The sequence below is a fragment of the Anguilla rostrata genome, chromosome 4 (assembly GCF_018555375.3).
Source record: "Anguilla rostrata isolate EN2019 chromosome 4, ASM1855537v3, whole genome shotgun sequence".
NCBI lineage: Eukaryota > Metazoa > Chordata > Actinopteri > Anguilliformes > Anguillidae > Anguilla > Anguilla rostrata.
In genome coordinates this window covers 60,904,448-60,932,342 of record NC_057936.1, presented here as the reverse complement: position 1 = coordinate 60,932,342, position 27,895 = coordinate 60,904,448, and the positions used below count along the sequence as shown (strand labels likewise).

Genomic DNA, 27,895 nt, shown 5'->3' with positions numbered 1-27,895 from the left:
GTTTCAGACAAGAACGTGAACACAAGGTTCACGCTTTTACTCGAGCCTGGAATACACATGTTCAGAAAGCAGCTAAGGCTAAATAACAAGTAATCCTTCACATATGTACTGCACTCGAAAACATGTAGAAAATACATTTGTCGTAGCTTTAAAGATTTGTCTTAATTTGAACAATTATGTTTGTCAACGTAAACAGTGGTTAGTAATCTGATATAATAATTAATCTAAAATTAATATAGACATATGTCGCATTCTGAAACGATAGGCCACGGTGAATTTTTTTTTAATGCAGTCGTGACGATAACACGACTCCATAAACAAAACGCACAACCTGTCCTTCAACTGCTTTCAAAAGTGCGGCTCCCATGTGAGTTCGGTAGCCTTTGCCGCAGCTGATTGGCTGTTACTCTTTTGTGTTAGTGACGCAGTTACGCCATGGACGTACGGACGTCGTAGTTGGTTTTATATTAGTGGGTGAGATGGCAGAGTGTGTGGAAGGATGAGGAGGCGCAAATTGATATTAGAGAGGCTAAACAATTAAATTGCAGTCATTGATGGTGGGAGGAAAAAGTGACCGACGGTTGGTGATGAAACACAAGAACTCAGTGGACTACAGGAGAAAAACCAGGTGAGGGACAAACAGGCAACCCGGTTTCAAACGAGGGTCCACGCAAAGGTGCCAGGCAGTTAGCCGGTTAGCTAGCATGCTAGTTCTGTCATCGCAGGGTAACGTGAGGGGAGCAGGAAGCAAACTAACCTTAGCTAGCCATGTAGCCCGCTAACCAGGTAACGAACCATACGCACACAGTTAATGTACTCTTGCTATTATAATTCATATATTGACGAATTAGATGGCTAAAGTTAGTATACATGTATTTGTAAGTGGCGAGCAGTCTGACCAGTAGTTTAGTCTAATGTAAAATACAAGCTAGTCTGCACTGTAGCGAACGTTATCGTTGGTCGCTTAGTAATCTGATTGATGTTCTTAATTTTAGCTAAACGAGTCACGTGTTGTATCTAGCTGGGGTTAAATTGTCGTGTTGCTTATTTCTTCATTGTTCATCTTTCGAACAAGGTAGGGTATGTTTATTGCCGATCTAACATGTAATGAACGTGATCTGCAGCTGCTATAAATTTATGATGGTAGATTTAGGTTGTTTCCTGTAGCGTTACACTGTGAAACTCGCTGTCTTGCTGGCATATTTTGCCTGCGGCCAAAGCCGATCACTGGAATGCGCTGTTCAGACTTGTGCGCATTTTGTAACCTCTTTGGCGATTCATAGATGGCGGTGTCTCCTTCATTAGCGGGGAAGCTTTTGATTTTAATTAGTGGGCTAACTTAGCCGTGCTTCTTTCCTCGTGGGATCATGAACCTTTCCTCATAATTAACTTTAGTGAACTGCTGGGACGAACATCCATTTACATTTTCTAGCCGTTCTGCTGCGCAGCCATCTCAAGGTAAAGGTCACGGAAAATGGAATTCATCCTGGAATTCTTGCTCACGGAAAATGGAATTCATCCTGGAATTCTTGCTTTTGTCTGAAAAGCGTGTGCATACATGGCCCTGAAGAGAGTTTAGAAGAGGACCAGCGTTACCAATTGCGTTGTATTGGCTGTCAAACTATTATTACAAATTTAAATTAAGTGCAGTATGTAATGTGCATTCCTCAAGTGGGATATGAAATATTACTTAGGCGAACGGTAGGTAACTGCCTGGGCGCGACAAGTGTGTTCGGACAGTATGATGCGTTTGATAGTTTGACGGTCAGCAGCGATGATTCGTGAAGGAAATTGGAGAACAGACCGGCTTCTGTACTGCGAATGAAGTGCACTCAGACAACAGGTAGCAATCAAGCTATATTTGCAAGAGTAGCCCCGACCAGTTATAAATATAGGGCCATCACGACACGGGCTGTAATTGAACTGACTGGCGCGAGACTCCGTCAGGATGGATAGCCCGCAAGGGTCGATATCGAAGGAAGGAATCGGAGCTCAGTTTTCTGAATAAAAAAAGGAAAGAAATGCACAGCTTCTGCACACTGTATCAAATTGAAACCTATCGATAGAGCAAAGTAATTAATTTGTGTGCAGTCACCGCCCTCGTTAAATTTACTCTCATTGTCTGTGTATTAAAAAGCACCAGTCAGCTCAGCAGTAAGAGTAATTGGTAGTTTTGTCCAACTCTGAAAAAATATGTTTTTGTTGCTGTTTATATATTTCGTTCCCGAGACAAAAGTTTAAAATTGCTCTCGTTGTGAAATGGCAGATCTGAACGACACAGCAGAGCAAGGCTCCGCACATTTCCATTGGCATGTTTATTCATAATGGATGACCGACCTTACGCATGATTAATTATGCATTCGCACAGGCCCAGTTAGCCAAGCTGTGGCGGTTATTCAGGTCAACACTCCGTAGCTTGCCTACCCGTTTGTGCTGTCGCCTTTTTTGTTTTTTTTAATCTAAGCTGCTCCGATGGACTTTGATAAAGCTTCCTCGCTATTGCTGTCAAGATCGCTGTTCCTCCTGCGATGCCAATCTCAGACAGTAACATAATAGATTAGCAGATGTTGTAGCCTAAGGGAGGTTTTTCGTGCGTTTCTTGTCTGCCAATCTTTCCCCACTCCTTATGCCTGGTGGAGGCTTGGTCGTTCCTTGTATGTGCACATATGTATCAGGTTGTTAGTTTTTTTGTTTGTTTTGTTTTTACAGTGTTTTGGTTGTTGCCACAAGTTTTGATAGTTTATGGTTGTTTGATTTTCTTTTTTATTTGTTCCTGTTTTACTGTGGGTTCTACCTGGTAATCTTGCCTCCGTTAGTGATTTTCTCACAGGAGTTTATCTTTTCCTTTTATTGGCTTTGCTGTAAAGCAGAGTGCTTGCAGCAGTGATCGATGATAATCTTTCGCTGTGAACATTGGCTGAGTTCTGTTCTGTCTGATTTCTGTATTTCAGGTGGTTTCTGGCTCAGGGCTCCAGAGAGCACGGAGTAGCTTCAGTCTCCAGTGCGCCCCCCTATGGTGACGGGCAGTCCTGCAGGGCCCCATCGTGTTAAGGCCGGGCGGAGGAAGAGCTGGGACGGGACAGATGGCCACGCCCTTTGTGCCCGTGGCTGTGCCTGTGGGACGATTGTTGCCGGGGGGCGGCGGTGGACCCCGTGCCGACCGGACTCCGTCCTTGGGCAGCATCTCCAATAGCTCAGGCTCCTCCTCCTCCAAGGGCCCTGGGGATGAGGGGGCGGGGCCCAGGGGTGGGGAGGGCGTGGCGTGCCGGACCCCGCCCCATCAGTGCCAGAGCCCCATGACTCGGGCTCGCCTCAACGGGGCCGACTGCTCCATGGAGTACTCCAGCTGCCCGCGTTACCATGGGGACGGAGGCGGCGATGGTGGCCATGGCAACGACGAGGACTTGCCAGGGTGTGATTGGGAAGGCCGGCCCCTCACCCCGACCGTTCTGGGGTATGAGGTGATGGAGGAGCGTGCCAAGTTTACCGTAAGTGGAGCCGCACCCTAAGCCGCATTATATGTCTACAGCAGGCTCAGTTTGCCACTGTAAAGTTTCGCTTTCTGCAGTGAGCTCAGTTTGGTACTTTATCAGTGGATAAAGTGTTCAGTGAAATTTCAAGCCTGCAGTATTGAAAAGAGCCTGACGGGTCTTCAGTCCTCTTGGTGAAAGACATGGTCGTAATGGTACAAGATGAAGAGAAGCTTGTTTCAGGGTTTCATGGCATCGTCTGCTGATGTGTGACTTTCATTTGGCTTTCCAACTGTTTTTTTTTTGTTTGTTTTTTTCGATAAGCTGATGAACGGCTGCTAAGAGCTGCTGGAGTCCCTGTCTGAAGTATTCTACTGTGGTCCCATTTGCGAGTGAACCGCCATTGGTGTAGCTGATTGGCTGGAACAGCTACTGAAATTGTTGTAGCCAATTGGCTGAAAGAGAGGAATTCGCATAACTAATTGGCTGAAAGAGCTACTGCCGTCGGTGTAGCCGATTGGCTGAAAGAGGTACCGGCATTCGCGTTCCCGGTTGGCTGAAAGAGCCAGAGCGATTAGCGGAAACAGAATCCTGCATTATCACCAGCCCTCCAGGAAGCTCTGGTGCAAGAGCGTAATCCTGAACGTATGAAAATCAAAGAACCACGAAGGGCCCCGGCCCATTAAAGGCTACAGACAGGTTGTGATGCACCCACGTGAGGCTGCTAAACTGCTAGTGGCCGTGTGAATAAACGGGGCCCTGAGTTTTGGCTTCGCCCCAAATTTCTGGATGAACGGCGGTCCATTATAGAGGCCGGGCTTCGTCTGAGTTAGAGAGAGAGAGGTACAAGGGCAGCGGTGCCTGTTATCTGCCTTCAGTGCTGTGCAGTGCAGTGGCAGCTTCGGGATGAGCTGTGAGTTTTCTGGGGGGGGGATGCTAAGTGGACGGTTCTGTCGTGTCCAGAACACGTGTGTGACCCGGACACTGTTGACAAGATGAGTCGCCAAACAGGCGAAAACTCTGTTGGTGTGTGTGTGTGCACCGCTGTGTGTGTGTATTTTTGAAGGTCCCCTGGCTGCCTGAATCGGCTGCTTGCTGTGCAGTGGAATCCCTGTTGCTGCAGGTGTGTGCTGGCTGGGAGAGATTTTACCCAGGGTTGAGGGCGGGGCCTTTTTCAATAAGCTAAGAGCTCTCAAGCCGCAATTAGCTGATTTAGGCCTTGGAAAGCAGGCGCGTGGACCCTAGCCAAGTGGATAACCGAAATGAAGCGCTTAAATGCTGAGACCCCCCCCCCATTACGTCCAGGACTGGACCAAAGTAAAACGTGCAGGACATTAAAGGCTGTGTACTTAGCGCTGTGTGCTCTTTCTTCTTGGTTCTGGGTAGCGTTGTGTTGTCATTGCTGAGCTGCAGTTCCCAGCGTTTCCTGAGGGGAGCTGGAGTTGTGTGACTCTTTAGACCCTGGGGGGACTCCACGCAGTTTTTAGGTGTTGCTGAGTGACTTGGGGCAGGCGTAACACTCTTTGTGTCCAGCAACCAAACCGACCCTCTCAAATGACTAATGGTACCTCTCTTCTCCTCCACTCTCCCTTCCTCTCTCTCTCTCTGTCTCTCTCTCTCTCCCTCCCTCTCGTGCAGGTATATAAAATCCTGGTCAAGAAGACACAGGAGGAGAGTTGGGTGGTGTTCCGGAGGTACACAGACTTCTCCAGGATGAACGACAAGGTCGGCCCTGCTTCCTCCAATCACAGCACTCTCTGTCCTCTCTGGAATCTTGGGAAGAGGGGTGGGAGGGGTCAACGAACTGAGCTTTTGCAAAGATTCACTAGGGCAACAAGATGTTCAATTCCATATGATTTACGTTGAGATTGAGATCAGAGAGAAAAGAGGGATCTCTGTTTGATTTCACTGGGACAAAGTAAGAAAGAGAAAATACCTGCATTTGTTGGAAAGCAGGGATTTTGTCTGATGCTCTGGTGCATTTCGTGCATGGAGAGGCAATGTAAGTGATAGAGTTCAGGAGGGAGCGGCTCTCAGAAAGACATCATTCCTGAGCCTGGATGTGTCTGCCGTAAGTGCCTGCAGCGCCTCCCTTCTGTCTGGAGGATGAACTACGGAGTGAGAGCAGCCAAACTTTTTAAGACTCCATATTGAGTGTGGAGGGATGAAGTGGAGGTGTGTGTCTTATTTTGGAGTCTCGCTTCCAGTCCAGGTGATGACGTCACTTTCTCTAATGGTGCCATGGTGACCTTCTGGTCAAGACTGTGACATCACTATATTACTGAGAACAGCCAGCATGTCGGTCAGCTGGGCTGACTCACTGTTTACTGGACAAATCACACTCCAAACACACACTCACACATTCTCTCACACACACACACGCACACATCAGGACTGTCAGGATTGTACAGTACAGCAGTTAAGAAGCATTCAGGATGCATAGTAGCAGCTCTGAGAGTTGGGGCTCAAAGGTCGAAAGGTCACAGGTCAAAGTTCGGAGTTGTGAGCCTGCTGGGGCCTGATGTTCATTTGGCTCGTTCTCCAGTAGCAGATTGCGGAACGGGACGATTGCAGGGCTTGGCTTTTAAACGTGCGCTGCTGGTGTAGGTTCATTTGGCCGAAATGTGGGGCCTTGTTCCTGTGAGGAGCTCCAGTTGGTGTAGGTCAATCGGTGTTTAATGGGAAATTAACGACTAAGTCGTTTAGCGCTCGGTGAAGCATAAAAACGCGTCTCATTGGTCCAGAATTCTAATGTTCGAAACGGCAGCAGTGAAGGCTCTGTCGGTGTCTTTACCCGAGAGAAACACGCGTGTACACATCTGATCTGCAGCTGTGCTTGTGCGCATGTATCTGCAAACGTGCGTGCGTGCGTGCGTATGCACACGTGTCTGCGCATGTCCACGTGTGTGTCCTGGCGTGATGCGCCAGTGGGCAGCAAAATCACACGCGTGACAGGGTTGTGCCAATCACCTAGCGACCGCTACACGCGTGACGCCGTTGTGCCAATCACCTAGCAACCGCTACACGCGTGACTGCGTTGTAGCAATCACCTAGCGACCGCTACACGCGTGACTGCATTGTAGCAATCACCTAGCGACCGCTACACGCGTGACTGCATTGTAGCAATCACCTAGCGACCGCTACACCCATTTCCCACTGGGGCTGAAACAGAGCAATCGACCCCTGACAGCCCTCTAAAATGTGACACAATATGCTGACAACCTAACACTGACACTGAAAATCTGCTAACATATTAATGCTAATGGTACCAAACATCCGAACGCTAACAACCACCCGGCAACCTGACACTAAGGCTGACAGCCCCCAAAGCCTTACAGTGAAAACAGTCCACTGGTCCTATCAGGCTAATGATAAAGAACCCGAACAGTGTCATGCCGACTGTTTAGAGCTAATGCTAATTCTAGCAACCTAACGCTTGAAACCAATGCTGGGATCAGCAGTGCTGTCTGCAGTGCCAACCCCCCGCACGCCCCGCCCCGCCCCCATATCGTGTCCTGACTGAACGTAAACACGCCAGACTGACCCGGGGCATTTGCTCTTGGATGCGGTGGCATTTGCATTTGTCTCCGATTACACTGGCATGCACACGTGGACGTGTCACACTATTTTAGCTGTGGTTTGTTCGTTTGGGGGGGGTGAAGAGGGTGTGACGGGAACCACAGGGGCGATTCTCTTCCTTGGGGGGTATTTTAGGAAACAGACGGCGTGGTCCTGTAACACAAAAGGGTACTGTTACTACCCACCCCCCCTCTCCCAGTAACAATGCTTGGCTTAAAGCCAGAAATCCAAATGCTTGGTGACACAGCAACAGAGGCGGGGTTACAGAAGAGAACCATAGTAACCCCAAATGCGCCTCACGTGACACAGCCCGGCCACGCCCCCATTCTGCGGCTCCCATCTCCCTGCTGCTCTTTAGCGCACAGGTAGCCTTCCTGTGCTCGGATAGTCTGAGCGCACAGGTGAACCACCTGTGTCTTCGGGAAAGTCTTGAGCGTCACAGTAACACCTGTGTGGGAAGTTGAGCGCCAGGTGAACCACCTGTGCTTGGGACACAGCCTGAATGCACAGGCAACCCACCTGTGCTCAGACAGTCTGGGCACATAGGTAAACCACCTGTGCTGGGTCACAGTCTGATTGAGCGCACAGGGAACTCGCCTGTGCTGGGACATGGTCTGCGCAGTGTGGTCGTTATCGTGCTTATGTTGCGCTGTGTAAGTGCCTGAGAGAATCGTACTGCAGTCCTGACTGTGTGCTGAGGGCTCCACCCTTCCTTTCTGTTTTTCTCCCTCTGTCTTCCTTCTGTTTGTCTTTGAGGAGGCGCAGGTATCGTTTAATCTGAGGTGATTGTTGTGTGTGTTCCCCCTGGCCTCCGTTCGTGCCAAAGCAAAGATGGGCGTGATGAGACTGTCCTCTGCAGCTGCTCATAGCAAACACGGCGAGCCTGCTTGGAATTCAGCAGCACCGAGCCAGGCGTCGGTCACAAGACCTCCCTTCATCTGCGCGCGTGTGTGTGTGTGTGTGTGTGTGTGTGTGTGTGTGTGTGTGTGTGTGTGCGCCTGTGGGAGTCGGTGGAACAGCACATGTATATATGAGACTGTCTTTAAACACGTATTCGTGTTCTTATGTCAGTTGTAATTGGTCTGACTGATACACAGTTTTGCCTTTCCTGTATAAAGATGTGGCACATTGCCCTGGTTTGTATCAGTTGGATTTGTATCAGGCTTTGATGAATGTTGCATTTGGTGTATTACTGCTTGTATGACTAACGTTCGTGTGTGTCTGTCTGTCTGCCCGTGTGTGTTTGTGTGCGTCTCAGCTGAAGGAGATGTTTCCTGGGTTCCGCTTGTCACTTCCTCCCAAACGCTGGTTTAAGGACAACTACGACAGCGACTTCCTGGAGGACCGACAGCTCGGCCTGCAGGTCTTCCTGCAGAACATGGTGGCGCACAAGGACATCGCTAACTGGTGCGTGTGGACGACTGGACAACCGGCATTTCCCTCAATATTGTCACAAATGTTCGTTTTGAGCAGTGCTGTGTCAATTAAAAGATGAAAAATGATGACAGTTTGATCCGGAATGTTCTCTGACTGCTGGTTTTTATTGTTGCGCAGCGTGGCCGTGCGAGAGTTCTTGTGTCTGGACGACCCACCGGGTCCTTTCGACAGCTTGGAGGAGAGCCGGGTAAGGCCTGCCTGAGACCAGCCAATCAGTGCTGCTCAAAAAGGAAGGGCTATCTGAAACCAGCCAATCAGTGCTGCTCAACAAAGAAAGCCTGTCTGAAAGCAGCCTATCAGAGCTGCTCAGAAAGGAAGGCCTATCGGAATCCAGCCAATCAGAGCTCCACAACTAGGAAGGCCTGTCTGAATTCAGCCAATCAGAGCTCCACAACAAGGAAGGCTTGTCTGAAAGTACCCAGGCACCATTTTCCCCACACTTCTGTGTGTTATGAGTGTCGGTGTATTTGAGTAACTCAACCCCCGGTCAGTTTTCCCAAACAGTTTAGTGCAGCTCTGGTGTGTCCCTGCTGGCTAGTCTCACTGTCTCCCGTAATCCCGAGACAATCTGGAACTGGAACCAGTTTGCTAGCTCTTTATTCTCTCTGTCTTAGTCCTCCTCGGCCCTCTCTCTCTTTCTCTCGATCAGTGTGTGTGTGTGTGTGTGTGTGCGCGTGTGTGTGTGTACTTGTGTGTGTGTGTGTGCGCGTGCGTGCTGCGGCGCGCTGGCGTGCTGCGGCTGGCGGCGGCGTCGGGTGCGGCTGCTGCGTGCGTGCGTGCGCGTGCGTGCGTGCTGCGTCGTGCGTCGTGCGTGGTGTGTGTGTGTTGTTGCAATCCTTGTTCCCCTTCCTCTCTAATCCCCCATCTCTCCTCTCTGTACACCTCCGTCATCCTCTCAAATGTCTCTGTCATTTTCTTTTACCTCTCACTTGATTCATGTTCCTTTGTCTCTCCACCCCCCTCTCTCCCTCTCTCTCTCCCTCCCTCTCTCAGGCGTTCTGTGAGACTCTAGAGGAGTGTAATTACAGGTTGCAGAAGGAGCTGTGTGAGAAACAGAAGGAGATCGCCTCTCTCAAGAGACAGCTGGAGGAGAAACAGCTCCATATCCAAGTGCTGGAGAAGAGGCTCAGGTGTGTGTGCGTGCGTATGCATGCGTGTGCATGTGTGTTCCTGTGTGTATGTGCATACGTTCATGCGTGTAGTTAACCATGTGTGTGTATGTGTGTCTTGTTTAAAACATATACATAGTATTTAACTGTGTATATTGTTTAGCTGCGTGTGTATAGTGTTTACCTGTGTGTGTATAGTGTTTAACAGCGTGTGTAGTGTTTAGCAACGTGTGTGTAGTGTTTAACAGTGTGTATGTAGTGTTTAACAGTGTGTGTATTGTGTTTAACAGCATGTGTGTATTGTGTTTAACAGCGTGTGTGTAGTGTTTAACAGTGTGTGTGTAGTGTTTAACAGTGTGTGTAATGTTTAACTGTGTGTGTAATGTTTAACTGTGTGTGTAGTGTTTAACAGTGTGTGTCATGTTTAACAGTGTGTGTAGTGTTTAACAGCGTGTGTATAGTGTTTAACAGTGTGTGTAGTGTTTAACAGTGTGTGTATAGTGTTTAACAGCGTGTGTGTAGTGTTTAACAGTGTGTGTGTAGTGTTTAACAGCGTGTGTGTAGTGTTTAACAGTGTGTGTGTAGTGTTTAACAGCGTGTGTAGTGTTTAACAGTGTGTGTAGTGTTTAACAGCGTGTGTAGTGTTTAACAGTGTGTGTATTGTTTAACAGCGTGTGTAGTGTTTAACAGCGTGTGTGTAGTGTTTAACAGCGTGTGTGTTTGCGTGCAGCGGGGCCGCTCTGACAGGGCCGGGCAGTGAGAGCAGTGTGGAGGCTGACGCTGATGGAGACGTGGAGTCATCGGCAGCGGAGGCCGACCAGGAGATGGGCGAAGAGAGCAGCAGGTAACCCTCCTCCACTTCCTGTGTGGCCGTATCCCACAATGCACTGCAGCGGGACAGAGCAGTGTGATCAGGATTTTGGTGCACTTAAAGTTCTGACCATGCGGTGCCTGTGAACTAAACCTTAGATGCAAACTTTAGGAACAAAAAGATGAACCGGAAAAGATGCAAAGACACAGACATACGCACGCACACACCCATGCATACATTCGCATACACTCGCACACACATACACAAACACACACACACACATTTATGTTCACACGCACACACACACGCACTCATGCGCATACAGACACACGCACACACGTGTGCATACGCACAAGTATAGCACTGCCAATGGACCAGAAGCTGTCGACCTTTCACCTCTGACCTTCCCTCCCCTCTCACCTGCCCCTTTGCTCCCCCTCTGCAGCCGAGCAGCACCCCGTCTTTGAGACTTGTACCCCAGTGGAGGTATTGAATGGATTATTGAGTATGGTCCACCAATTCCATCCCACCCTGTTACCTGGTGGTGTGCACTGGTATATGTTATCCTGCAGTAGTGTATGGTGGTGTGCACTGGTATATGCTATCCCGCCGTAGTGTATGGTAGTGGTAGTGTGCAGTGGTGTATGTTATCCTGCAGTAGTGTATGGTGGTGTGCACTGGTATATGTCATCCTGCAGTAGTGTATGGTGTGCACTGGTATATGTTATCCTGCAGTAGGGTATAGTGGTGTGCGCTGGTATATGTTATCCTGCAGTAGTGTATGGTGGTGTGCACTGGTATATGTTATCCTGCAGTAGTGTATGGTGGTGTGCACTGGTATATGTTATCCTGCAGTAGGGTATGGTGGTGTGCGCTGGTATATGTTATCCTGCAGTAGTGTATGGTGGTGTGCACTGGTATATGTTATCCTGCAGTAGTGTATGGTGGTGTGCACTGGTATATGTTATCCTGCCGTAGTGTGTGGTGGTGTGCGCTGGTATATGTTATCCTGCAGTAGTGTGTGGTGGTGTGCACTGGTATATGTTATCCTGCAGTAGTGTATGGTGGTGTGCACTGGTATATGTTATCCCGCCATAGTGTATGGTTGTGGTAGTGTGCAGTGGTATATGTTATCCTGCAGTAGTGTATGGTGGTGTGCACTGGTATATGTTATCCTGCAGTAGTGTATGGTAGCGGTAGTGTGCAGTGGTGTATGTTATCCTGCAGCAGTGACATGTTTCTCTCTCTGTCTCTGATTTGCAGCAGTGAGACTCCCTCCTCCAGGCACTCCTGCTGGTGTGGACCCCCCCTGGGCAGCTCCCCACCGGTCATGCAAGTGTCTGAGTCCCTGCTGGAGCCCTGACCTGGGGAGAGATGCTCCCCCCCCCCCCGTCTTTCTCTCTCTCTCTGTCTATGTCTCTGCCTCTCTCTCTCTCCGTGTCTCTCTTTTGGTCTCTCCCTCCCTCCCCCTGTCCCAGGTCAGCCCAGCGCTCTCAGACCTCCTTCGGTTGGACTCCTCTGGGCGGGAGCTGTCAGTCAGAGGCCCGCTCCTCCCCCCGCCCCCAAGCCTGTGTGCGCCGTGTAAAAAGCGTTCTGCACCCCCGGCCCCCTAAATCTGTCTGCGTGGGACTGGCCCCCGCCGCAAGGCGGGATGAGCCACGGCGATGGGGTCGCCATGGAGATCAGGCGACACCACCTCCCGTAACCGTGACGATCGGCGCTGGCCGCGCTCAGGAGAGGACCCCGGCTCACCTGTCGCTCATAACGCGGTGGGGGAGGGGCGGAGGGTGCCGGAATGATCTTTTCGCCACGGCAACCAAACGGCAGCCTGGCTTCCCTGCGGTGAGGAAGAAGCCGGGCCTCCCAAGATGGCCGCCTCTCTGCTTTCAGATTTCATTTCTCCTCCTCGGTGAAGGAGGAAACGAACAGAGTGCCCTGTCGGATTGGGCTCGCTAACGGAGTTAACGCTAACGGAGCTACGGAGGGACAGAGTTCCACCGGGGTGGAGCGGACCCTAAAACCCAGCGCAGAGTTCCACCCGGGTCGGACGGACCCTAAAACCCAGCGCAGAGTTCCACCGGGGTGGAGCGGACCCTAAAACCCAGCGCAGAGTTCCTCCAGGGGTCGGACGAACGGAGGCATTCGCGGTTCATAGCACTCCTCCTACTGCTAGTTTTTGCGTAGATGATCTCACTTACCCGTTCGCTGTGACGGCGTACTGAGATTGTGAGCGTAGCTATTATGTAGCTATAATTATAATGTGATATTTAAGCCATGGGAACCTGCAGGAGTCTGGTACATTTACAGGATATTAGACTGCAAAGACTTGCGTCTGCTTCCTGACTGCACGGCGTTGGCAGTCGAGGCCTGTTAATGGTCATACTAACAAGGCTCTGTAGCGTGATTGGCTGGGCGGGACGTGTAGGCTTTTTTTTGCGTTTTTTTTTCATTTTACGATTTGAATATTCTGAATAACAGGTTCAAATAACTGCATTTAATCCGGGTATCCCCCCCCCCAACTCATTGTGTGAATCAGATACACTGTAATTTAGCGACTTAATTGGATCAGTTGCTAGGTGTAGTTAGATGTGATTATGGTCTATATAGGGTGGTGGGGGGGGGGGGGGGGTCAGAGCAGTCCCATCCACAGATTTAGCGGGTGACCTTGTATCGCCACTCGGTCCAGTGCGTTGTGCGCTCCTGCGTTTGTGTGAGACTGAATGCCAAGCACTACACAGAGCTGTGGCTTTTACGCCGATTGTGTTTTTAATCTGCAATGTCACTTAAAGCCAAACAGGCATGATACAAGTTTTATGCACGTGTGTGTGCATGCGCGCTCGTCTCAGCATGTGTCTGTGCGCACGCGTGTGTGTACGCGCACGCGTGCGTGCTTGTCACGGTTTGGGTCTGTGCTCGTGTGTGTGTGTGTGTGTGTGTGTGTGTATTTTCGGATCCAAGCTGAGAAGCGCTGAGTCACATCGGCAGGTGAGTGGCTGAGCTGCGTCACATTATGCACTTTAACCCCCCCCCCGGGTGGGGTTCAGCCCCCCTGGGGGAACACGGGTGGGGTTCAGCCCCCCCTGGGGGAACACGGGTGGGGTTCGTCCTGTTTTTGGATTCGCGTCAGTCCCATTAGAGCGGGGTGCCTTTATTTACCTCGTACCCGCCATCACACGCTGTCTCTCCAGGCGCGTGCGTCCTGCGCGCGTGTGTGGGCGCGCGTCGCGTCCTGCGCGCGTGTGTGTGGGCGCGCGTGCGTCCTGCGCGCGTGCGTCCTGCGCGCGTGTGTGGGTTTCAAAGTGCCTCGTCTTCTCCTTGCTTTGTGAGTTCCAGGCTTTGGCTCGTTCACTTTTAGCAGAATAGGCTCACCGAAAAGTTTGCCGTGCGACTGCTTTTGGATCTCACGAGATGTAAAATCCTGCTTGAAAATTATATGGAGGGGGACAGTTATAACACTATACATTGAGATACTAAGTTCTTTTTTTTTCCTGAAGTACTTTAGCCTTTTAACATTTCGGCGCATTTGCAGAGCCACGTGAAGGTTATGACCTCTTACTGTGTAGCTTTGAAAAGCGGATTAATGATTGGTGATAGTGCGGCGTCATCGCCATAGCAACGATCATAGCAGCAACTCAGATAGCTGTTCAAATACGGTGTGAAATTGCTTTGGTAGACGGGTATAAAGACTTAAGTACAGGCCACATTAAATGATGTACTTCATTTCACATATAATTGGTATTTGTCACCCTTGCTAACTTGCTTTATTAACTGATACAATGTTTGTTGCCAAGCGATAATTTGTTTGGCTACATTATCCTGACTTGTTAACTAGCTAGCTGTTTGGTACACAGTTATGGAATACAAAAAAAAATGTATAAAAATGAAATCTGTTGTGATTGCAGTGGAGCACAATTGGGAGTTGTGAGAAGCCCGAACCGTTTGATTGGTCAGAGGCGTTCCTCTGAACCAATCATATTGCTTCAGTGAATAAGGCAACAGTTGAAGCTTTTCCCCCCGATTGCTTTGTCTTTAATAACTGCCTTTTCAGTTTAATGACTGCCTTGGCTAAGATCCGCTTGGCTGCTGAACTATTAGATGTGGTCCCCTTTTTGGCCCTGTTACCAACAGATTAAAATTGTCAAGTAATGTCGTTGTGTCTCAAACTTAAATATTTAAAACTAAGCCCACCTCAAACACTACAAAACGTGAGTTTTCTTTTTTTGTTTTTTGTTTTTTTATGAATGAAGTGGCTGCAGATATTTCTGCCTTCTCGCTGTTTCAGGCAGTAGCTGTGAATTACTGCGTTTTCACTTGGAATATTCAGCAAAAGTTTTTTGGTTTTTTTTTTGTCTTAATAACAAGCTTTCGAAAACTGATCCAATTGATGAATTCCTGGTCTTGTGGTATATACATATAGACTTTGTTTTCTCCACACGTTATGAATTTTTCCCACATCATGTTATGAAGAGCAAGGCAGTGCTTAGTCCACACTCAGATGATCTGTAGACACTTCTTCTCCAGTTTTTTTCTGGAGGTAGGGGTAAGATACCTTTTGCATGGAAATACTGGTAAACTGTATTCAGGAACTTAATATATATGTATAGGCTTTAATAATTATTTGTACTGAATCATTTTTAAAAACATTAATAGCAACAAATCGTATGCAGTACCAATGCATTTCACCATTTACACTGGGTTTTTTCTCATCTGTTAAAAAGATAATAAATATTTTTGACGAAAAATGGGTTTGTGCTGTGTTTTCTTTTTTGGTCCTTTTTTTTGAGAAAATGAATGTCAGCCATATTTTCTGCTTCGCTAAGAATGTATGGCCTCTGTATTAGCCCAGATTGTGCTGCAACAGGCTCAATGTGTACTCTGAAAGCATTTGCCCCTAGGGTTTCTTTTTTCTTCTTGTTTTTCTTTTGTACAGTTAAAAACGGAATGCACTGAAATCTCGTTGCCTTAATCCAGCACAATTAAAGGATGTAACACAACTAAAAATATTTTAGTCGAAACAGACCACAAAACCAATTTTATATAAATCTTACAAAATGTATAGTGAGCTCCTTAGTATGTTTGGGACAACTTGGTTTGGCTGTGTACACCAAAACTTTAGATTTGTAATAAGAAATTCATGTGTTTGAAGTGCAGATTCTCAGCTTTTATTAAAGCATTTTATACGATGTGTTTTTATAGAACAATTAGATCCAGTCATTGAATGCCTTTGGCTTTGAGCGCTGCCTTCACCTTCTGCAAGAAGCCACGTCGTCTGCATTTAAGGCTGTGGAAGAAAGAAACACACTGATCAAGGAGCCGAAGGACCGAGCTCTACATAGGAGGAGTGGAGAAACTCACAGGTTCAACGGTCACACACTGACACGGCTGGCAATTGTGGGATGACCAAATGTCCAGTAATTCATATTTACACCAGAAAAATGGGGAAATGCACCAAATCTCGCATGAAAATGCGGGAATCGCAATAAAAGGCCATACCCGTATGTTGCATGGGGGATGTCACGGAAGACGACTCTGTCTGCAGCTCCACCGGTTGCAGCCACAGTAAAAACCAGCTTCTGGTCAAAGGCTCTTCGCAGCAGGTAGAGCACCTCCTCGCCATCTGGGGTGTTTGGTAAAAGGGCTGCTGTCCGGATTCCAGTAAAGGGCTTCCCAGGGTTGGGATGGGCCCCCTGAACAAAAAATATAACACACAAGGCAAAGGGAAACTGTATGGAAGTTCAGCTTATGTATGTATATACACGTGTGTGTATGCATACATAAGTTTACACTTCATAAGAAAACAGCCTAAGTTTGTTTTGCAGCATGAGTTTGATCTAGGGCTGAGATCGTAATATTCATACCGCAATATATCATAAATTCACTTTTATAATCCAAGTAACAATACAGTGATTGCTGTGACTCCATGGCATGAAATTTGTACATTTGTATTACCAGTGGTGTGCTGTTTTAAGTGCAAGTGTTTAAACGTTAAAACTAAAACTAATTAAAAACTAAGCATTGTAATGTATTACGTAAGTTACTGTTACTGTTACTGAGTGTACTCTTTTATTTCAAAACTAAAAATTTTTTTAAATTCACATCCCCAAGAGTAGTAGTATTTTTATTTTACAGTGACCTGCTGTGTTGGGGTGTGCTATGTACAATATCCAACAAGAGGCTGAACCTCCAAAAACCTGCCAGGAGGTAATTAAAATCTCACCAGGAAAGAGCACCTCCGTGGGGATAAATCTCAGGAGGAACCCGGGAAGGAGCAGTAATACCAGGAATACTTCATGCATTTATAACTGACAGGATGCATGTTGCCAATGTAAAAAATAGTAAATAAAGTAGCATGTTGGATCACTCCCTATTGCTTAGATAATAGAATGTTATGAAATGTGTTATTTATTTGGAAACAAAGTGATGAAGTAGATTTGCAGCGAACTCCACTCATGATACCACTGAAAAAATGATATTTCTTCCCAATCACATGATTGAAAAAGTTTTGAAATACAAAGTATTTTTGAATAAATATCAAATTCTTACCGTCTGTGTTCCACTGGGAATATCGTATATAATCCTAAAGTATTTATTTCTAAAAATGTTGAACCCACTTATCCATGTCATCTGTCCCTCTGGCTGGTCCCCCAGCAGTCCTAGTGCTTTTAGACACACTGGACACTGGAGACCCAGTCTTTCTGTAGATCTCTCCAGACAGGCTGCACAGAAGGCATGAGTACATATCAGCCTCTGCTTGTTCTGCAAGGGCTTCATGCAGAGGGGACAGGTCTCCACTTCAGCTGCTGTGGCTCTGGCTTCTGAGGGCTCCCCGGTCTCAGTAAAGCCATCATAAATGCCCACTGCTCTGTCTCCCTGGGAGGTCTTTGACATTTCACCTTTGCAGACGTTAGCTTGGAGTCCCGTCTTCTTCAGTTTCTCCACCACTTGGACCAGCATGGTGTTTCTGCCCAGAGCGGGCCTCGGGCTGAAGGACTCTCTGCACTGCGGACAGCGGTGGACGCCAGTGTGATCCCAGCAGTCCGTAATGCAGCCCATGCAGTAGCTGTGTCCGCAGGGAATTGTCACCGGGTCCTTCAGCAGATCCAGACAGATCACGCAGACGAACTCGTTCTGAGACACCGAGATACTGGCCTCGGCCATTTCACTGCTCAGTGTGCCGGATGCCAGTTTTAGTTCAGAATGGATTGTAGTTTCTCTGAACGTGTGTGAGAAAGATCCGGAGATATATGAAACTGAGAGTGACTTCCTGGTACTGCAGGAGGTATGGTGTTGGACTGAGGCTGAGCAGAACAGGTAATGCAGGGAGAAAGGTGCGATCTTTCCGGTCGTGCCTGTTTCTGGGAGCAGGTATGCCCAGGCTCAGATTTGAAGATCGTTAAGAGGACTTTGTTTTCAACCTTATTTCAAGTTTGTAGCCCCCCACCCACTCACACACGCCAAATTACCTTGATGTTCCCCGGTGTTTTTATTTATTTTATTATTTTTTTAAATGATTATTATTTTGTTAGCTGTGGGTGGTGAAGGAGCCGGGAAAACCAACAGTCTCTTCTTAACACGTTTATTTCCTCACCCGTGAGCTGAAAATCACCAGCGAAGGGGAGTTCTGTTCTCCTGCTTGGGGGTGTTTATTGGGGTCAGGTGTCAAAATTAATATGGGACAAGTTTTACCCCAGAATGTCCTGTAACTGTATTTAACTGTTATTCCTATGATTTTTTTTTTTTTAATCCCCCACAAAATTGTCCATGGCCTTTTTTTTTTTTGTTTTCAGGTGATTTGGGTGGTAATTGTTTTCAAATTCCAACCCAAATTACCTATTGTTTTTCAGTAAACTCAGTGGTCTGTAGATCATACTTATCATGCATGAATAGGCATCTCCATAAATGCAATTTGTTCACTTGCATTTTGGTGTTAGTTACTTCTTGTCAGGGACATGTTGGCTATTTGTGTAGACTCTGCCGGGGAGGGGGGGTGGGGGAAGGGGTGGGGGCAGAGATCTCAGAAGAGAAAGAATTCACAAATGCATGACATGGGTTGCACATGTTGCCACAAGACTGCTTGCTATACAGTACAGGAATCTCCTTTACATATTAATAGAAATGTTGAGTGGTAAATGGTAAAAGCAGGAAAAAATGACATCCCTACTCTCTATATGATAATACTATTCATAATAGATAACTGTATAGGCAGGCAGGTAATTTTGTTGAACATTTTTGTGTGAGGCTAATGTCCATATTTATTACCTGTTCTTTATATCTATTTTATTAAAACATTTATTTTCAGGACTTACTGGAACATGGTCAAGTGACTGGGGTGAAAAATCAGGGATTCTTTTGCCCCGTACAAGTGCTCTGCTGCTATTACCCACATGAGGAGTGTTACTGCCCAAATCTCTTTGGACTATAATAACCCAGAGTGTTACTGCCCAAATCCCTCTGGATTATAATAACCCAGAGTGTCACTGTCCAAATCCCTCTGGATTATAATAGCCCAGAGTGTCACTGCCCAAATCCCTCTGGATTTTAGTAACCCAGAGTGTTACTGACCAAATCCCTCTGGATTATAATAACCCAGAGTGTCACTGTCCAAATCCCTCTGGATTATAATAGCCCAGAATGTCACTTCCAAATCCCTCTGGATTAAAATAACCCAGAGTGTTACTGTCCAAATCCCTCTGGATTATAATAACCCTAGGAAAGCAATGGCTGCAATTTACAGCAGTACCACCAAAATAAAGAAACACAGAAACCTGATGCAAAATGTCAGGAAGGAAGTTTATTATCACAAAGTAAGGAGTAAATACACACAAGCGGACACTTCATACAGAAGAAATAAAAAACAAGGGGAAATTCCCGTTCCTCCTATCAAATTTCCAAAAGTTTCAAATTTCAAAGTTCGGGAGTGTTGGTGGAAAGCAATTTTTTTAGGCCACAGCACAGATTTTCAATGGGGTTCATATCTGGGCTCTCACTGGGATATTCCAGAATACTGGCCTTCGTGTTTTAAAGACATTCCTTGGTAGTTTTTTTGTGTGCTTTGGGTCATTGCCTGGTTAGAACATGAATTTGTGTCCTATATGTAAGTCTCTTCAGGACAGAAACAGGTTCTCCTCAAGACTCTTCCTGTATTTGGCTCCATCTATCATGTCCTTCATGGTAATAAGCTTTAAATTCTGTCTTGCTGAAAAGCAACCCCACAGCACTATGCTGCCAACACCACGCTTTATGGCAGTGATGGTGTTACCTGGGTGATGGGGAAAGAATTTTGCTTTCAGGTCATAGAGCTGAACTGTAGCCTCATCATCCACAAAATCATCCATATTATATAAAATTAACGTGAGTATGTGTGTTTGCATGTATGTGTAGTGTGTGCGTATGTGAGTGTTGTGTGTGTGCGCATGTGTTTGTGTGTGTGTGTGTGTGTGTGTGAATACGCACAGGGAGAGTATTCAACAATTCGATGTCTGTTCATGCAGTCATTGAATGCCTTTGGCTCTGAGTGCCGCCTTCACCTTTTGTAAGAAGCCAGGCTGTCTGCACTCATCCCTGTGGAAGAAAGAAACACACACTGATCAAGGATCAGCAGGACTGAGCTCAACACAGGAGACATGGAGAAACTCATAGGTTCTACAGTCACACTGACACTGCTGGTAACTGAGAGACGATAATTCATTTTCACACCAACAAATATAAAAATACACCAAATCAAATTCTGCAAAAATTTTGTAATTACTCTAAAAGGCCATACCAGTTTGCTGCATGGGGGATGTCAGTGTAGACGACTCTGTCTGCACCTCCATCGGTTGCAGCCACAGTAAAAACCAGCTTCTGGTCAAAGGCTCTTTGCAGCAGCTTCAGCACCTCCTGACCCTCTCGGCTTTTTGGTAACCAGGCCGATGTTTGGATTCCAGTAAAGGGCTTTCCTGGGTTGGGATGGGCCTCCTGGACACAAAATTTAACACACAGGGAAAAGGGGAACTGTATGGAAGCAAGTCTTATGTGTGCATGTGTACACATGTGGATATGCATACATGCACACATACATACACACAAACATGCATACATACATATATAGGTTTTCAGCTCAATTTAATTTTTAAACAAAGACAGTGTCATAAAAGAAAACATTTTACACTTCACAAGATTAAAGGAAATAAGAAGTTTAGGAAGGACTGAGTCCGACAAACTTTTAATATTAAAATATTAATTCATCACTTTTGATAAGCCATGTTTGAACTGAGTGTTTGTCGTCTCTACATCTTGCTGTCATACATTTATATTGATAGAAAAATTCCTTCTATAACATGCACATTTATATTACCAATGATGTGCTGTTTTGAGTGTGAATCTTAAAACATGTAATGTATTTCGTTACTATATATAAGTTACAATACATATGAACAACTATTGTACTATTATTAAGATTGCTGACATTAAGACATTTATATCTGAAAGGGTCCAGTGGGAAGAAGAAACACTCAAACAGGGGCAGGAAAGAACTGCTCAGTGGGAAGAATCTCAGGAAGAACCTGGCTATAGAGAGGGGATCTTCCCAGCAACCGAACCCAGCTATAGAGGGGGAATTATATTTTCCCCCAATCACATGGGGGGACTCCTAAAGTTTTGAAATATGAAGAATTTCTCAATGAACATTAATTTCTTACCATCTGTATTCCATCAGGAATATTGTATGTAATTAAAAGAGCGTATCCAAAAAAATGTTTCCATGTCATCCGTCCCTCCGGCTGGACTCCCAGTGCTGTTAGACACACTGGACACTGGGGACCCAGTCTTTTTGTAGATCTCTCCAGACAGGCTTCGCAGAAGGCATGAGTACATATCAGCCTCTGCTTCTTCTGAAAGGGCTTCATGCAGAGGGGACAGGTCTCCACTTCAGCTGCTGTGGCTCTGGCTTCTGAGGGCTCCCCGGTCTCAGTAAAGCAGCCATAAATGCCCATTGCTCTGCCTGCCTTGGAGATCTTAGACATTTCACCCTTGCAGACGTCCTCCAGTCGCTCTTTCAGCTCAGAAACACATTTCCTTACAGTCTCAAAGGAGAAATGTGGGTTGATAGTGATGCTGGGTAAGTCTCCAGGTCCAGGAGGGGCACAGACAGAGTTAAAGCTCTGGAAGAGAGAGAGAGAGAGAGAGAGAGAGAGAGACAGGCAGAGAGAGAGACAGAGAAAGAGAGAGAGAGAACAAACAAAAAGAGAAAGAGAGATGGTCACTGATCGTCTGTTCGGATCAGCCAAGGCACCAGCCACATCCATTTTTCCAGTTTCTTAGAAAAATTCCCCTCAATGTCTCCCCAGTTGTTAAGGACATACTCCTCCAAGCCCATGTCGACTCCCACAATCTTCTATTTTACCCATGAAACAAAACAATCCCCAAACCCAAAATCATTCAACACTTTAAACAAGTATCGTTTATCATCCCAGTAAAAAACATTTTCTTGATCTATGGAAATGAGTCCAAACTCCTGCAGTCCCAGATGTCACAAATAAAAAACAGATTGTTTCTGACTGCTCGCCCAGGGATACAGTATGACTGATCAATGCGTATTAGACCAGCAAGGTACTCCTTCAGCCTGTTCACCAAACACTTCAGACAAAATCTTATAATCTGTACATAAAAGAGTGACTGGCCGCCAGTTCTTTAAAAGACATAGATCCCCTTTTTTAGCCAGTAGTGTCAACACCACTCGACGACAACTTGTCACTAATATACTGCATATAGTGAGAGAGAGACAGAGAGCGGGAGAGAGAGATCATTGACAAGACTAGCCACCAGGAGCAGCTCCATTGGACAGAGAGAGCGAATGATGTTACCTGGAAGAAGTAGATGTGATCCTCCATGTGTGACAACTGCTCCAGCTCAGCATCTGTCTTCCTCATCTCAGCAATCTCCTGCTTCAGTTGCTTTAGGAGCCCTTCAGCCTGACTCACTGCAGCCTTCTCCTGATCTCTGATCAGCTCTTTCACCTCTGAGCGCCTTCTCTCAATGGAGTGGATCAGCTCAGTAAAGATCCTCTCACTGTCCTCCACTGCTGCCTGTGCAGAGCTCTGTTAAGAGACAAAACAAGAGGAGGGCTGTACATTTTAACCTAGCCTTTCACTCCACTCTTACTGGGACCACAGACAGCCTTTTTATCCACAGTGTGGCTCTGTGGGATTGAGCCCCACAGGGCTGGGAAGTAGCCCAACAATTGGCTCCTCACTGGCTGCCTGGAAGTAAGCCCTGACTGAGCCCTGAAATGGCTCTTCCAGAAGCCAGCTGTTGTTTTCTCCAGCGGTTGTTGTCAGTACCCACCTTGAGTGACTGTACAGCCCTTCTCAGATCCTGCAGCTCCTTCTCTCTCTCCTGGGTTATCATCTTAAATTTACTCTGTGTCGACTCCAGCTGTTTCTGTGGACATAAACCAATCATTTCACTATCATTGTAGTATATACTACTGCCACCATTCTCAAATATTTTACAGTATAATTAATGGACAGAAAATGTAATTGTACTGTTAAATTATTTACAAGGCATATTTGCATTTAATGTGATATGTTATTGTGTCCCAATTCATTTGATGTAGAATCACAAAAAACTGCTTGCAACCTTTTCTGCCAGAGTGACTAAACAACACTATACTTCAGACTGTTGCAGGTAGCCATGATCTATAGACAGCACAACAGAAGTATCTGTGTTTGTTTTAGTAATTACTTCTTATTATTTTGTCATATATTTTGTTGCTTGGATTATATTTAATTATGTCAAATATAATTTAGAAAATGCATTAAATCATATTAAAATTTTAGGAGCTTAATTCATCAGATTCAAATTTTGATTAATGTAACTTTATGTTCATTCATTACGGCAATATTTCAGTCAATGAAAAATGAATTTTTTTTCTATTGTACAATCTCAGTTGTTGGTCGAAGTGAATATTTTGAATTACAGCACAAGTACGCCCTCTAGTTTGAGAGCGCATGTAGGCAATTGTTTGAGAATAAAAGTCCATAACACAATGCAATGTACCATAAATGTAGCAAAATGCAAGAACCACAATAGAAAGAAGAGGTGTCTGATTCCCGGAAAAAAAGCAGATCTTTTTGGACAAGAAACCACCTGGCTTCCATATCTCTGGAGTTGTGAGCAACTAGCGAATTATGGTTGTTGCTAAGAGAACTGTGTTATTGGATTTGGGGATACACATCAGAAATGAAGTTCAACTGCATGCATGAACTTAACCCCCTGAAACCCAGCAGAAAAAAATGAAGTTTAATTATTTACATTTTTTTACACAAAACAAATGTCTTGAATGACAGAAACATGCAAATATTTTCTTATATTTATATTCATAATTATATTTATTTTTACTGAATCTCTCTTGTAGTGCAGGATTCAATAGTCGAATAAAATACGATTACTTCTTGAGATTTTAAACGTTTGTCACCCCTACTGGTGACAAAGATGAATTGCCAGGTCTTTGAAGGAGAAGTGCCATGCATATCGGAAAACAAATTGAAATTGTGATAAATTGGATTTTTCCACTGTATGGATGCTCACATCATCATTCTCTAGTCTTTTCCTGCATCAGTACAGCTACGGATAGAAACATCACCTTTCAAATCATTCCATCCATCTATTTAATCACCAAGATATTACAGGTCATACTTTGGTATTACAGTTCACGCTATATTGCATCGCTAAACAGCAACACCTGTGTTCCAATGAGCTCCAGCATCAGCTGTGCAAGGAGAACATGTTAACCTTTGCATGCTCTAAGCCACAGCTGCCGTCCTAACAATACTAATATGCCAATTCAGTAAAACATCTCAGTTCACTTCCTGTTTTAATTGCTTTATTGCTGTGGATTTGAAACTTCAAACCTACTTTAGGGACTAGACACAAAGTAGAATAGTTCGTGTTCACAACAAATTCATGACAGGACATATTATCTGTAAGGATTTCTGCGCATGCAATGAGGTTTATTGTACTGTGACAGACTGTGGCACTTGCTGTGCCACTTGGGGGCACTGTCAAACACACTGTCACAAGTTCACTGTTATCACCCGGAAAATATACATGTTTGCATATATAATTAAACTTTATTTACCTTGTAATAACATAATGCTTGGTGTTCAGAATAGCATGTGATGTTGAGCCTTTTTTCACACTTTCTAAAGAGCCAGGTGGGTACAAAATTTGTATTGCAAATGCTTTTCTTGGATTTGTGTGTAAAAACAAATCTGAAAACTCAACCTGGCAAGCGACTGATGCAGAATCCATTCTACAGTAAACAACCTAATTTGCATCCAGTGCCTACTTCTGCTGTTTAACAAGGAATGTGTGTACACTACTTGGAATCTCACAACAATTACACACTGTACTATAACACATTTCAAATTCGTTATAGTACAATAAACTTCAGAATATATTTTGTAATACCCCCTGCATCAACATGCATGCATTTTGTTTCAGTCATTCAGAATGTGAGGTAGGAATTTACTTTTTTTTTCATATTACAATGTGTTGTTACTATTAAAGCCAGAACTAAGCATTTTGATTGTGACAAATTCCTTTCCTTACCTGTTTCTCAGTCCTTTCTGTTGCCACTGGAACTGTATCATGGCCTTTGTGTTTATGCATCGTACACAGATAACAGATACACTGCTGATCGGTACGACAGTAAATGTCCAGCAGTTTGTCATGAGGAGAACAAATCTTCTCCTGTAGGTTTCCAGTGGCTTTGACCAGTTTGTGCTTCTTAAAGGCAGGAGATTCATAGTGAGGCTGGAGGTGAGTTTTGCAGTAAGAGGCCAGACACACCAGACAGGACTTGATGGCTTTACGCTTTCTCTCAGAGCAGAAATCACACGCCACATCTCCAGGTCCAGCGTAACAGTAAGCAGGAAGAGGAGCTTGGAGTCCTGTCTTCAGTTTCTCCACCACCTCAGCAAACATGGTGTTTTTCCTCATAATAGGCTTTGTGGAGAAGGTCTCTCTGCACTGGGGACAGATGTAAGCACCAGTACAATCATCCTGATCCCAGCACCTTTTAATACAGTCCGTACAGTAATTGTGTCCACAGGGAATAGTCACCGGATCCGTCAGTAGATCCAGACAGATTTCACAGATAAACTGGTTCTGATCCACTGAGATACTGGCCTCAGCCATTTTACTGCTCACACTGACAAACAGCGTTATGTTTAGTTTCTCTGAAACTGCATGACAGAGAATGGGAATGACATCCTGGTTCAGCCCACAGCTGCAGGAGGTGTGGCTATGGACTGAGGCCAGGCTGAGCAGTGTGTGTAGAGAGAGAGATGCGATTAGTCTTAGAGTACCTGTTTCTGATAGGACAGACAGTAAGTGGATTTTGTTTTCATCCTTATTCCTAGTTTATAACCACCCTAGTTTATGACCTATGTGTCAGGGTGCGTGCGGGGGTTAGGACCCAAATGCAGAGGGGGAAAAACTCAAACTCCAAAAGGGTAAAAACAAAAGACTTTACTTAACAAAAGGGAACAAAACGCCTCGCAGGGAAACTCTTCAAACAAAGGAAAACTTCAAACACGGAACAAAGAGAATCCAAAAATCCAAAAGGGCGTGGAAACAGAACATGGCAGGAACACACAGAGCAGGAACATGATCAGACCAAACACAACCAGACAAACCAAGGATCCAGCACCTGAGTCAAGGAAGAAGGAACTTAAATAGAACAGACACTGACCAGACACAGGAGGGCACCATGAACAATCAGGCCACAGAGAGGGAAGGGAAAACGAGACAACCAGGAACCAATAATTGAACAACTGAAGACAATCATACAATTAAACATGGTACAAGCAGGACACAAAACAGAAGTGCCGCCATCTGGCGGCCCAACAAGGGAAACACAGACAGGAACACATTACCATGACACTATGGTCCTTTACCTCGTGACCATGTCCTTTACCTGTTCAACAAGATAAGAAAGAACAAAGAAGCGGAAACGAACAAAAATAGTTGAACTTCATTAATGGTTTAAGTTACAGGTTTTGTGCAGCCACATATTTGGCAAAGGATAAAATATTGAGATCCCAAAACAAAATGAAACCTTTTTATGATCGTTGGGCTGAGCATAATTTCTGCCCATCGTAGGTTTACTATTTGAAGTTAAATATACTGGCAGTTGTCAAGTAGGTTTCAGAACAAAAATTATTTTATTGCAACTCCTCAGCCTGTACTGTAAGTGCACTCAGCTCCGTCATATTAATCTGTTAAAGCTGTACTATCCATAGGTATATGAATCAACCAAGCAGGACACAGAGGAGTCTCCAGTGCCTGGTGTGTTTAGTGAACATGGTCTCAGCTCAGTCTTCTGAAACTGTGATAGAGAGTGAGGAGGTTGGGCTGTCCACACCTGACCAAGCTTTACTTAAGTGGCCGACCGAAAAAACTCTGTAATTGGGTAACTTTGATAATTTTCTAGGCCCTTTACCAGAGTCAAAGCGCACTGAGTTAGCTGGACTCGTTAGGAGCAATCTCACCTGCAAGCATCAAACAGCATGGTATTGCGTTGGGGTTGAAGATAAAGGAGACTTCTTTGATCGTAAACACAGGCTAATAAACCCTGCATAGCTGGCCTTCATGTAAATGTTTGATAATTGCAGGGCCTTGTTCTTCCAGTTTGGCGTCACCATGTTTGCTCTTCCCAAACTCAGACGATGTGCCAAGACTCTGTTCAGATTATCGCACCAGCAACATTTTAATGCTTGATTATTTAACGTGTGAGATCGCAAATACGTGATTAGAATGTTCTTAACTGAACATTCTAATGCTGATACAACAATCACTACTCATAATTGAAAGCAATGGAGTTCTAGAACACTAACTTACGATTTTCAGGGAACATTCCAAAATACATACTCATCAATGCGTAAATAAATAAAGTTCGCTAAGGTGTCCCTCAGCATCAGCCTGGCCAAGTGTGAGGTTGCCAGGGCAATGGTGGCGTACCTCAGTCATGTGGTTGGGCAAGGCCAATTTTGTCCTAATTTTAAGCTTGTGCATTTTTTCTTTCTTATTTTTATTTTATGGTTTTTGTGGTTACCTCATAGGGTTTCCACCAGTTACCCTGGCTAAATTAGCTAATTGGCTGTACCCACCAGCACTGGTAAATTTGGTCACAGTAAAATGTTTCATATAGGGACACAAGAACAGTCTTTGGCTGTTATTCATGTGCGTATGAAGACGTATAGCTATAATGACAGGTGGCATAAGTGCTAGGGCTGATAAATTAATTCAGGCCAGAAGTTTGCATGAAAAGCAGAAATGGATGCAGCATTCCCCTGGTTAGCAGGTTCCTGGTGGGTGGAGCTTGAAGCCCCCCCCCCCCCACCACACAACACCTTTACACTGCTTTATACGCTCATCCACACCTACACAACTGATCGTACGGATGCACATGTAGCGGGTGTAGCTAGTGAAGCTAGTTTGCTAGC

The 27,895-nt window shown here is 45.6% G+C and overlaps 3 protein-coding genes across 3 annotated transcripts; 1 reads left to right on the top strand and 2 right to left on the bottom strand.

The window, feature by feature from the left end:
* Positions 1-440: 440 nt before the first annotated feature.
* Positions 441-15,148, top strand: snx16 (sorting nexin 16). The gene is made up of 8 exons (XM_064333736.1): positions 441-628; positions 2,952-3,488; positions 5,109-5,195; positions 8,308-8,456; positions 8,604-8,673; positions 9,480-9,616; positions 10,326-10,439; positions 11,670-15,148. Exons 2-8 carry the CDS (start codon positions 3,084-3,086, stop codon positions 11,767-11,769), a joined length of 1,062 nt encoding a protein of 353 aa, XP_064189806.1. The 5' UTR covers positions 441-628; positions 2,952-3,083; the 3' UTR covers positions 11,770-15,148.
* Positions 15,149-15,209: 61 nt separating this feature from the next.
* Positions 15,210-17,688, bottom strand: LOC135253901 (E3 ubiquitin-protein ligase DTX3L-like). The gene is made up of 3 exons (XM_064333737.1): positions 16,950-17,688; positions 15,900-16,093; positions 15,210-15,687 (listed from the first exon to the last, which is right to left on the bottom strand). Exons 1-3 carry the CDS (start codon positions 17,562-17,564, stop codon positions 15,618-15,620), a joined length of 879 nt encoding a protein of 292 aa, XP_064189807.1. The 5' UTR covers positions 17,565-17,688; the 3' UTR covers positions 15,210-15,617.
* A 1,489-nt stretch (positions 17,689-19,177) lies between these two features.
* On the bottom strand, positions 19,178-25,769 carry LOC135253898 (E3 ubiquitin/ISG15 ligase TRIM25-like). Its single transcript, XM_064333734.1, has 6 exons — positions 24,999-25,769; positions 22,731-22,826; positions 22,250-22,483; positions 21,086-21,547; positions 20,170-20,363; positions 19,178-19,967 (listed from the first exon to the last, which is right to left on the bottom strand). The coding sequence occupies exons 1-6, from the start codon at positions 25,584-25,586 to the stop codon at positions 19,898-19,900; spliced, it is 1,644 nt and encodes a 547-aa protein (XP_064189804.1). The 5' UTR covers positions 25,587-25,769; the 3' UTR covers positions 19,178-19,897.
* Between the last annotated feature and the right edge of the window lie 2,126 nt (positions 25,770-27,895).

Coding starts and splice junctions, on each gene's coding strand:
- snx16 (XM_064333736.1), top strand. CDS start 3,084: ATGGCCACGCCCTTTGTGCCCGTGGCTGTGCCTGTGGGACGATTGTTG. Junction 5,196..8,307: donor TCTCCAGGATGAACGACAAG/GTCGGCCCTGCT, acceptor TGTGCGTCTCAG/CTGAAGGAGATGTTTCCTGG. Junction 8,674..9,479: donor ACAGCTTGGAGGAGAGCCGG/GTAAGGCCTGCC, acceptor TCCCTCTCTCAG/GCGTTCTGTGAGACTCTAGA.
- LOC135253901 (XM_064333737.1), bottom strand. CDS start 17,564: ATGGCCGAGGCCAGTATCTCGGTGTCTCAGAACGAGTTCGTCTGCGTG. Junction 16,094..16,949: donor TTCCCAGTGGAACACAGACG/GTAAGAATTTGA, acceptor TTTTTTGTTCAG/GGGGCCCATCCCAACCCTGG. Junction 15,688..15,899: donor ATCCCCCATGCAACATACGG/GTATGGCCTTTT, acceptor TTTCTTCCACAG/CCTTAAATGCAGACGACGTG.
- LOC135253898 (XM_064333734.1), bottom strand. CDS start 25,586: ATGGCTGAGGCCAGTATCTCAGTGGATCAGAACCAGTTTATCTGTGAA. Junction 20,364..21,085: donor TTCCTGATGGAATACAGATG/GTAAGAAATTAA, acceptor TTTTGTGTCCAG/GAGGCCCATCCCAACCCAGG. Junction 19,968..20,169: donor ATCCCCCATGCAGCAAACTG/GTATGGCCTTTT, acceptor TTTCTTCCACAG/GGATGAGTGCAGACAGCCTG.